We start from the raw sequence: 11,876 nt of genomic DNA on the forward strand, positions 1-11,876 counted from the left end.
TGTGCGATCAATCCTTTATATCACTTAGGTAAGATTTCAATTTAGCATGCTATTAATCACTTAATGAGAATCTGTTGCAGCAAGGACTCTCTCAACCTCGAGGAGTAACCTTAAGAGGCATCCCTACTCAAGGGGAGATCCTGGTGTGCAGCCCGCTGCCATGCAAGAGAGCTCAATGGGCCCTGGGCTGTCCACTATTTATGGAGTAAGATAATTGACTCATAGTCATATTTGCATACCAACTACAGATGTTAGTTTCTTCCAAATTTGGCTTGAGTCGGATGTTGACCAGCACTGTGGTTAGGTGGGTGCATTGCTCAAATTAGCCCTTGGCTATTGTGTTATCTGTCTTCCCTGAATCCACTTTGAGTTGGATGCATCCATTACGGCCGTCACTGGTGGTTATCACTTGATCAGGATTACAGGAAATAAAGGTCAGGTTGGGGGGGAGCACACCACCACAGATGACATTAAACCCAAGCAAATAAAACAGTTCATTAATACTGGGTTCACAGTCTAAGTGATTACTGCTAGGGTTAGGCTGCATGGAGTTTGTTATCATGTGCACATAGATGATTCCAGACATCTTTGAGTACAGTGTCAGATATGCTGAAATGAGTAAAGAAACCATACACATTTATTCTTGAATCTTAATAAGCTTGTTCGTTATTTTTCTTTTATCTACAGAAGAAATCACTTGAATTGTGTTGTATAAAGTATGTAGTTCCAGCTGTATGCTCCACAATTCTCTGTGCAGTCTCATTGCAGAGAATAGGCTAGCTAGTCTGACTGTTGTGTTAGAATTTATCTAGTGATAGACTTTATCTTAAAGAATATTCAAATACTGGGCTGGGTTTTGGGAGCTGATATAGTATCAATATTTAATAAAGATCACTGACAAAGATGCATTGAAACACAAGTCTTTTTAATTCAGGCTTCAGTTAGATTAGCAGAAGTGATTCTATTTCATCCTTATACATTTTTAACATTGATACATTTGTTCAGGAAGTCAGCTGCATAATTTATTTTATGAAAAGGCTACTTGTGAAAGACCGCACATATTGGCGTGCTCTTTCAAGAAGTTAGAAAAATAGATTTATTTTTTTTTCGGTTCTTACAATAAGGCGAAGGAATTTGCTACATGGATTGCAGTCCATTTATCACTCTCTTAAAAATAAGATGACAAAGCTGAAGGACATTTTTGTCTCTGAAACTCTACAGGGCTTTTTCATTATTTACTTCATGGAGTTGCCCGCTTGCACTTTATAAAGAACCTTATGCTAATTTTTTTTTCTTTTTTTCTGTTAATAATTTGACTGAAAATTTCTGCTATTATTGTAAAATAGGTTTTCAGCCACTGGTTTTCATGAAGAATTTTGAAAAGATAATCTCAAAGGTGTCCAAACCTGAAACTGAATAAGAATCACAATTTCACTATTCTTATTTAAAAACAACCCCCCCACAACAACCCCAAAACCAAAATACTCCCCCAAACAACAACAACCAAACCCAAAACAAACAAAAAAACCCTCGACTTTGAGACTGCTTCAGGAAAAGTTTGACCTGATTGCATATGAAACATGCAGGTGTGGCGGCAGGAGAACTATCCTTTCTTTTTGCTATAAGCTTTTCTTTATGCTTCTGTTTTAACTTCTTTGCCCCATTGCTCAGTTATTTTCTTTTCACCACATGCTTCTAGTCCTCTTCTCCTTTTCCTGTTTCCTGTCTACCATTTTTCAGACATGTTCTTCTCTTCCTCTCCCTAATGCATCTATACTTATCTCACTTGAAATCACAGGACTTGGCCCTTTATAAAGGACATATTTTTTAATGATGATGATCATCATCTTTTAAAAGTAATACTTAATGCTGTGAGTCTTTTAAGAATTAAACCTGCTGTTTCTGCTCAGGAGGTTTTCTTTACAGTTGCCTGTTCTATCACTTTTCCTGATAACTTCTGAAGTTATACATACAGTGACTTTTGCCATCTGATAACTAGTGTCCACTTTCAATAAATTTGACTGAATGTCCTGGTTTTGGCTGGGATAGAGTTAATTTTCTTTCTAGTAGCTGGTATAGTGTTATGTTTTTGAGCTAGGTATGAGAAGAATGTTGATAACACACTGATGTTTTCAGTTGTTGTTAAGCAGCGTTTAGACTAAGTCAAGGATTTTTTCAGCTTCTCATGCCCAGCCAGCAAGAAGGCTGGAGGGGCACAAGAAGTTGGGAGGGGACACAGCCAGGGCACCTGACCCAAAGTGGCCAAGGGGGTATTCCATACCACGTGATGTCACATCTAGTATATAAACTGGGGGGCGTTGGCCTGGAGGGGGCAGATTGCTGCTCGGGAACTAACTGGGCATCGATCAGCGAGTGGTGAGCAATTGCATTGTGCATCACTTGTTTTGTATATTCCAATTCTTTTATTATTACTATTGTCATTTTACTATTGTTATTATTATCGTTATTAGTTTCTTCCTTTCTGTTCTATTAAACTGTTCTTATCTCAACCCACGAGTTTTACCTTTTTTTTTTCCGATTTTCTCCCCCATCCCACTGGGTGGGGGGGAGTGAGTGAGCAGCTGTGTGGTGATTAGTTACCAGCTGGGGTTAAACTAGGACACTGAAGCATAGTGTTTTGTTTCAAAGATGTAGTAACTTTGCTGAAGTGTTGTGAAAATGGATGACTATTTAAAGGAGGTGTATCCAAATGTGTGTTTTCACTGAGGTAAGATCCCCAAACAAGAAAAAAATATAACCATCTTAGCTGCAAGGAAGAGCTTCAAACCTTTATTTAAAGATTACAGAAAATCAAGCTGGATTAAATAATGACAGCTTAATTTAAATACAAAGCTTTAGTTTATTAGTGTAAATTATAATGAAAATGTTTACTTAATTTGCTCAATATTGGCTTCAAATCTTTGTGGCACTGAGTTCTGTGATTTCTTGCGCTGTAAAAATTTTAATATGACTTGTTTTAAATGTGCAACCTTGCAATTTGAACTGTCATTTTGTTTTTGGAATGAGAGAATATGGATACTGGTTTTCTGCCTGGCTAACTTATACAATTTTAAATTTATGAATTTTTTTTCAGTATAATATTCTGTTACATTTCTAGTTATTTATCATCTTTTAAGGTTAAAAGTTCTAGTCTTCAAGTGCTCCAGTTCCAGACTGAAATCTTTCTTTACTGAGATTTGCATTTCTTCAAGTTTATAAAACATGAAATGCATAATGTTTTTTTAAGGGGAAGACAGGCAAAGTTTTGAAGGTCAGAAATGTGTTTGTTTGAGAAGTAGATTGTTAGGTAATACCTAACAATTAGTAGAAGAGTTATTTTAATTCAGTTGTTTTGGTTTTTTTATGATGCTAACCATAGCATTGGATGTAATATTTACATGTTTTCCATATATTTTCTCAGAAGCGAGATCAACTACAAGATGAAGAGGAAAGAAAGAGCTCCTGGGTTAGTCAGGAACGACAGAAAACACTGGACAGACTTCGCACGTTTAAACAGGTAACAGAAGAAGAGTTGTTCTTTTCCACCAATTTCTTGCAAATGAAATTTTCACTCATTCCAGGATTATACTATGCTATTAGCTATTCTCTGTCATTGTATAGTTAACTGTTCTTTGGAAAATTTACAACAAAATATGGCATTGGTGGTAGCGAATTTCTCTGGCTATTATGTTCCTAGAGTTGTAATAAGCTTCTGTTCGCTGTCGCATCTACACATTGTGACAAGACAGATAGCAAACTTTCTGAAAAAATGTATAATCTAAATGGTATTTCCCACAAAGACCATTATCATCAGACATACCCCCACTATCACTGATTGCAATAACACCTGCCAATACCTGCCCCTTCCTATTACAATGTAAGTATCAGAAAATGGATAGAAGATGGAATGAAGGGGAGAGAATAAGGAGAGGGATGAAAGTGCAGGAAAGCAGAGACTGTATTAATTGGTGAAGACTTTTTTGGTTTGTTTTGCTGAATACATAAAAAAATATAGATATGAGAAGTTTCTTTACTGGAAAACTGTCTTGCTTAGCAGTACACTCTTCATATCATTATTTGCAAGACTTTTGAATTGCATAGCTTCTGTAAATTAAAGCAAATTTACTTATTTTAACCAGCACCTGTTAATGAACTGACTTTATGTATGAGCACGTTTATATTGATATGATCTCTATTCCTTTAGGCCTGCCACAACTGTCTAAAATGTTTTAGACCTGCATTTCAGAAGCAGTTTTTACTTTTGCATAGAAATGGCTATGTATGAAGCTAATTTGAAAAGATAGATATTGAAGCAGCAAATTTAAGAACTAAATTAAAAACACTTTGGAAATTCTCAAAATGTTTGATGTTTCCAAGAGATACCTTTTTAAGCAGTATGATTCACATCTAAGGCCAGCATATTAGGTCAGAGAGGACTTAGCTGCAAAGAGCGCCACTGACTAGTTTTAGAAAAGGGAAATGAGGGAATTTTGAATTTTAGTTTTCAGAAAACACAGTTTTGAATGTACAATCTGGTTCTTAGTGAAATCCTAACTTTAATCCATGTGTATCCCTGACTAGACCAATCACATGTAAATTATGGCTTAACCAAGAATAAAAATTAAGAAAATGGATCATTTTTGCATAAAGGTGAGGATATATTTGGGGTTTTTTTATGCCCAAAGCAAAATGAATGAAAATAGTAGATGAATTCTACTTGTCAGAAAGGCAAACCCTAATGATGAGTACTTGGTATTTAAAATAGTGTGTTGCATGTACTTATCTAATTGTAAATAACTTCTTCACTTTAGCGGTACCCTGGGCAAGTAATACTTAAATCACCCAGACTACAACTGGCTCATGCAAGAAGAAAATGTGCAGCCAGCTCAGTGTCCTGCATAGATCAGCTTCAATCTTTGCCAGCAACCATACAAATCCAAGAGAAAAGTGAAGAGGTGGAATTGGAAAATGCAGTTCAGCCTTTGCAAGTGCAGGAATCCACAAGCTTAGAACAACTTCAAGATATCTTGTTACCTCCCAATGGTGTTACCTCTGAACTGCCTCATGTTAGTACTTCTTCACTCCCCAGTAATGAGCTTCAACCAGAGATTGTTACTGTAGTACCGCTACCACCCCCTTTGCCTCCACCACCTCCACTTCTACCTTTGCCCTCCAAGGAAGATGACACCAAATCCTTAGAGAAAAGTGACAGCTTTATTAAACATCATAGTGAGGAGAAGGGAGTCCAGCACTCTTCCAGTGTCCCAACAGCACATCTGTTTGACAGCAGTCAGCTAGTCAGTGCCAAGAAGCAGCTTAAGAAGACCGGTTATCTAGAGGGTTTACACAGGAGGAGAGGTAATGTTTTCATTTCTGTGTATTTAATTGTAATGCACATCAATTCCTCTTTTGAATTGCTATATAGAGAAGTGTATGCTGTGATTTATTTATAATTATTAATGGGAAAGTTGTTAAATCCTTTTCAGTTGACAAACATTGGCAACTCAAACAAATGTTAGGACCTGTATGACAGCGTGTGGTATACTTGTTCAGTTAGACAGAAAACACTTATGAAACTGATCCTATGATATACCACGTTAGACTAGATGGAAAATGGAGCTAAACATTGCCTTAAAGATTCTTTTTTCCTATCTTGTTTACAGCCAGCACTGCAAAGATTATATGCTTCACCTGAGGGCACAGTGTTTTAATAACAGAATTTTACATAATATATGACCTAGTAAAATGAATACTTGTCTTGGGACACAGGAAACCTTGAGACTGCTTTTTTCAAGGTTTCTTCAAATTTTCATACAAAAAGCCACAAACTCTCAAGTCCCCTTGAGAGCCAATGTCCTGGTTTCGGCTGGAGTAGAGTTAATTTTCTTCCTAGTAGCTGGTACAGTGCTGTGTTTTGGATTTAGTGTGAGAATAATGTTGATAACACACTGATGTTTTAGTTGTTGCTAAGTAGCACTTATCCTAAGTTAAGGATTTTTTCAGTTTCCCATGATCTGCCAGCAAGCAGGTGTACAAGAAGCTGGGAGGGAGCATAGCCCGGACAGCTGACCCGAACTAGCCAAAGGGATATTCCGTACCATTGAATGTCGTGCTCAGTATATAAACTGAGGGGAGTTGGCTGGGAGGGGTGGATCGCTGCTTGGGTATTGGTCAGCTGGTGGTAAGCAATTGCACTGTTCATCACTTTTCTTAGGTTTTATTTCTCTCTTTTTGTTATATTCCTTTTCATTACAATTATTATTATTATATTTTATTCTTATTATTGATATTATCGTATTATATTTAATTTTAGTTATTAAACCATTTTTATCTCAACCCACAAATTTTACTTTTTTCTGATTCTCCTCCCCATCCCACTGGGAGCAGGGAGGAGTGAGCGAGCGGCTGCGTGGTGCTTAGTTGCTGGCTGGGGTTAAACCACAACAGCCAAGTAAGAATATAATTACAGTAGTTTAACTACAATTGAGAACTAAATCTATAATCATTCAGCAAAGCATGTTAATGAATAGTTAAAAGATCAAAAACTTCTTTGGAAACTGAGGCGAGTGAATAGAGCACAGGGCTGAGCTAGGAGATGTTGCAACTTCACTGTGATTCTGTGCTACTCGTTTTTAACTGTTTATCTTTTATCCCGTTTATAAAATGGGGAGAATGGCAGCCACGTTTGAACAAAATAATCTTGATGTTTCGATGTGTATTGGGTTTGTGTGGCAAGGTTTTGGTAGCGTGGGGGTTACAGGAGGGGCTTCTGTGAGAAGCTGCTAGAAGCTTCCCCTATGTCCGACAGAGCCAATGCCAGCTGGCTCCGAGATGGACCCGCTGCTGGCCAAGGCTGAGCCAATCAGCGACAGTGGTAGTGCCTCTGGAATAACATATTTGAGAAGGGAAAAAAAAAAGTTGCTGTGGCACAGAAACTGCAGCCAGAGAGAGGAGTGAGAACATGTAAGAGAAACAACCCTGCAGACACCAAGGTCAGTGAAGAAGGAGGGGGAGGAGATGCTCCAGGTGCCAGAACAGAGATTCCCCTGCAGCCTGTGGTGAAGACCATGGTGAGGCAGGCTGTCCCCCTGCAGCCCATGGAGGTTAACGGTGGAGCAGATATCCACCTGCAGCCCATGGAGGACCCCACGCCGGAGCAGGTGGATGCACCCAAAGGAGGCTGTGACCCCATGGGAACCCCGCGCTGGAGCAGGTTTGCTGCAGGACTTGTGACCCTGTGGGGGACCTATGCTGGAGCAGTCTGTTCCTGAAGGGCTGCACCCCATGGACGGGACCCATGCTGGAGCAGTTCGTGAAGAACTGCAGCCCATGGAAAGGACCCACATTGGAGAAGTTTGTGGAGGACTGTCTCCTGTGGGAGGGACCCCATGCTGGCGCAGGGGGAGAGTGTGATGTGTCCTGCCCCTGAGGAGGATGAAGCGGCAGAAAATAACATGTGATGAACTGACCGTAAACCCCATTCCCCATCCCTCTGCACTGTTGGGGGGGGGGGGGGGGGGTGTAGGTAGAGAATTTGAGAGTGAAGCTGTGCCTGGGAAGAAGGGAGGGGTGGGGGGAAGGTGTTTTAAGATTTGGTTTTATTTCTCATTACCCTTCTCTGGTTGATTGGTAATAGATTGAGTTAATTTTCCCCAAGCTGAGTCTGTTTTGTCCGTGATGGTAATTGGTGAGTGATCTCTCCTGTCCTTATCTTGACCCACAAGCCCTTTGTTATATTTTCTCTCCCTTGTCCAGCTGAGGAAGAGGAGTGATAGAGTGGCTTTGGTGGGAACCTGGCATCCAGCAAGGGTCAACCCACCACATGATGTAACATGCTATATTAGAGCAAAGCTTTTATTTGAAAATAAGAGATGGGATTTTCAAAAGCACTCAGCTGAACTGTTTTACTGGAAGTCACTGAGAAAAAGTACCTCACGTGGGCCTTAGTTCAAACTATTGTAATATGGTTGTAATAACCTTTTATAAAAAGTTCTATCTGGCTCTGTCAGTTACAGCTACAGAAAATACCCCTCAATTGGCATTTTCCCTTGTCCAGATTAAATCAAAATTAGAACTGTTTTCATCTATCGGGCAGAAACAAGAAGTGTTTCTTCTAGAATTGTCCTTAAATGACTGAAAAACCTTGAAGCAACTGAATAGTTATAGAATTTTTAAGTTGTTATGATTCTTGCAAGTCACAGGTACAGTGTCTTAAGATCATTATCAATTTTGATGCTGCTGTGCTCCATGTTTGTCTGTAATCCTATTGTTTATTTTTCTGATACCCATTTTATTTTCAATTTTATATAAAACATGTATTGTGTGTGCAATTTGATTATATGTCATAAAATGACAAATATAAAATCAAATTATATCCTCCCTCTTAAGAGTATCATTAATATATCTGCAGCAGCACTCTACCTGCTGCTCTGTATTCCCTGAGATGTTCCAAGTCTCTAAGTGGCTTCAGAAATTTGTGTGTCTGACAGATGAGTATTTTACAATCCTTCCTTCCTCCTTCAAATGTGCAGTCCTGTTTTCTTCTTTTATTTCTCTCTTTTCCTCGTGTCTATTCCAACTGTCTGGGCCATTAGTTTGATGGACAAAGTCCACTCAAAAATGCAAAACAGGTTTTCAAAATATACAAATATACAAAAAAACTGGAGATAGATATTCATCTATTGATTGATATGTGCTGCACGTTGTATGTGCTAGTGTGGAGGAGCTATTTTGGAATGTTGTGCTTTATTATATTGCATTCTCTGACATAGAGATCTTACCTACTTGTAGCTCTTCAAAGAGCCAAAGCCTGATTTTTATTTCTGGACAGAACTAGTTTCAAATTGGTGATAAAGGAAGGATTTGTGATAAAGTATTAACTCTTACTTCTCTGTTTTCATTAATTATAAAGGAAGGGAATTTATATAGGCACGCTGTGACTAGGTGCTGATACATATATGAATCCAGAGGAGCAGGAAAATGCATGCTGTTGCAGTTGACTGTACTGCTGCTTCCCTCACTGGCATGTAGTAATAGTCATACAGTAGGTAAAATCAGCCACAAAATGCAAGTGCTGAGAATGTAGGCTCTCCTCTGTGCTTGCATTTCTGTGACTGCACAGTCCAATACTTAAGATGCATACTCATTACCTGAGTTTCAAAGTCAAGAAATATAATGTAATATACACTTTCATTATGTTGGATTCATTGCAGCTGTCTTGATTTTCTTGAGTGCAAACAGGAAAGCCATCTTCAAAAAGTTCTGCTACCTGCCTGATAGGAGGTTATTTGGTTTCAGAAATTATAATTGTCTGTATAATCCAGTTTTGACCTAGTAATAGGGAAGATAAATTTGGAGGCTAAAACAATAATAGAGCTACAGAATGATAAAATTGAAAACACTACAGTCTCCTTTATACTTATGGTATGGGACTATCACATTAATTGCATGTAGCTACTTTTTGGTCTGTAGGAAATACAAAAGAAGACTGAATAAATTTAGTAAAAATAATACTGAAGGTCTTTTGATTTTTCTGCAGTGAGTTCCCCAATGGATGAAGTGCTGGCTTCCTTGAAGCGTGGCAGCTTTCACTTAAGAAAAGTTGAGCAGAAAAGTCCCCCTCATTTTCCCGATGAAGATGATAGCAATAACATCTTGGCACAGATCAGGAAAGGGGTGAAACTGAAGAAAGTGCAGAAAGATGTTTTGAGAGAATCCTTTACAATTCTGCCTGATACTGACCCTCTGACAAGGAGCATCCATGAAGCATTGCGACGAATTAAGGAAGCATCACCTGAATCAGAGGATGAAGAGGAGAGTTTGCCTTGTACAGACTGGGAAAATTAACCTGTAATTAACCTACATTAAAAAAATATATTTCAACACTTTTCATATAGCAATAGCTGCTAAGCCTCAGGTTATGCATTCTAGGAGACTTAGTATGAATGTGACTAAACTGTCTGACATCCAATGTGGTAAAACATGCACATATGAATTTAGTATCACTGACTTTTCAAAGGAATTTAAAGTTTATAGTAAGGAAAACTATTTTTAGGCAACATCTTAGCCTCTTATTGTTTGAATACTTTTGCTGAATAGTGACAGGACTGCTCCTATGAAAAGCTCTATTTTATTTAGTAAATTCGAAGGGATTGTTTGTAGCTTACCAAAACACTTTTAAAAGCTTTTAAGTAACAAAGCAGCACAACCTCTCTTTGACACACCCTGTACTTATTTTCTAATTACTTCTGGCTTTGTAAAAATTTAGCATGTTTATCACTTCAGACTGAATAGCTTCAAGTGAAGGACAATTAGATTTGACTGCTGAACACATTGAAATCCCATTGGTTACCCTGTGTGACTGACTTTTTAATAGCTTGGTTTCAATCTGTAAACACTCTGACTTAATTGAATTTCTAGACTATAAAGAGTAAATATACAAATATAATTTATACTTCTGCTACTCATACAAATCACATGAACTTGCATTATACTAAGCTACAGTGCCTGAAAGTACAGATAGACTTCAGCAGATGAAGTTAATGATTTCAGAACAAACCAGAAATTGGCAAGAGATTAGTTTTCAGAATTAAGGCTGTATCAGTAGCACCAAGAGATTCTTGATTACAACACTACCATACAGCACTATTCTTCTGTGGTGGTTCTTTTCTGCTACTGGCATATGGATGAACTTAAGTCTGAATAAAAGGTCCCATTAAACTTATTTGCAAGTATTTAAAATTTGGAGAAAAGAGAGGTATGACAATCTCTAAAGAATTTAAAAATTTGTTTAGAAATCAAAGGCTATTTCAAGAGTATGGGAGATAAATATTTATAATCCTTGCAACACAGCTAGCAGTATAAAAAAGATAACCTTTTTGGATTTTTACAATCAGGCAATTCTATCCTGGTTAGTTATTACCATAGCTGGAGAGTGACTATTGATAAAGTGCTACAGCTGTTCAAAAAGTGATGGTGACTTAGCACATCATCTTCTGAATGTTGTTGTGATTACGAAGTACTATGTCTCAAACTGTTCCAATGGTATGCTATTTTCAAATAATTATATTTAAAATTTTTAAAAAAGGAAAATAAATGTTGCCTTTATTTCTTCATGAACTAGCCACTGGCCACACTAATGATTTAATACTGTTTAATTATGGCATGCTCATTCTATACCAAATGTACTGTTAGTTTTGGAGTTGAAAATCTAGGAGTGCAGGTGTACTTAACTCTTGCTGAAACTCAAAGTGAGAATAATTTTGTTTAGATCTAACTTTTTCTGTTATTTGCATACTGAAAACTACCACTACCACAGCCCTTCAGAAATCAAGTGATAACTATAAAAAAAGACATGCCTTGGAATTTACTTGGCTTAGTGCAATTATTCTCTTTTCATTTCCTAGATAACTGAGCAAATTTAAACTTTGTGATTTGACTTTATGGTTTTAGTAAACCTAACTTATTGTTTGGGATCTTGTTTGCATTATTTAGCAAGAATACTCTTTAACACTATGGGTTGGTAAAAAAAAAAAAAAAAAGGAATTTATTCAAGAGCGACTGAATTTTTTAAATCTAGTTGGTGGACCTCCTAAACATTTTCCATTGGAAGTGTATCCTCTTAGAAGTCTTATGTGTACATTGCTGTACAATATAAATACATGTGTTTTTCTCTGCTATCTTTTGCAGGCCTTTAGAAGCTGTTCAGAGTGCAGGTTGAAAATCACTGCCATGCAGTCAGTATCTGTAGTGCACCAGTTGTCTCCTTTTTAACAGTCTACAGTTATGGCATTTTCCCCTTTTAAGGATGCACTCCTGTCAAATGCTCAGGTCCCGGGAAATCACTCGGACCTAAAGCAGGATGCAGTGTCAGAGTT

At 37.7% G+C, this 11,876-nt stretch overlaps 1 protein-coding gene across 1 annotated transcript in view; it reads left to right on the plus strand.

Moving 5' to 3' along the window:
- LOC138683275 (junction-mediating and -regulatory protein-like) overlaps positions 1-11,121 on the plus strand; it is a 114,817-nt gene extending 103,696 nt beyond the window's left edge. The window contains 3 exon segments of the mRNA XM_069774845.1: positions 3,422-3,517; positions 4,812-5,358; positions 9,539-11,121. Of these exon segments, the coding sequence (XP_069630946.1) occupies positions 3,422-3,517; positions 4,812-5,358; positions 9,539-9,846 (951 nt within the window). The 3' untranslated portion in view covers positions 9,847-11,121.
- The last annotated feature ends 755 nt before the right edge of the window (positions 11,122-11,876 follow it).

The sequence above is a fragment of the Haliaeetus albicilla genome, chromosome W (assembly GCF_947461875.1).
Source record: "Haliaeetus albicilla chromosome W, bHalAlb1.1, whole genome shotgun sequence".
Taxonomy (NCBI): domain Eukaryota; kingdom Metazoa; phylum Chordata; class Aves; order Accipitriformes; family Accipitridae; genus Haliaeetus; species Haliaeetus albicilla.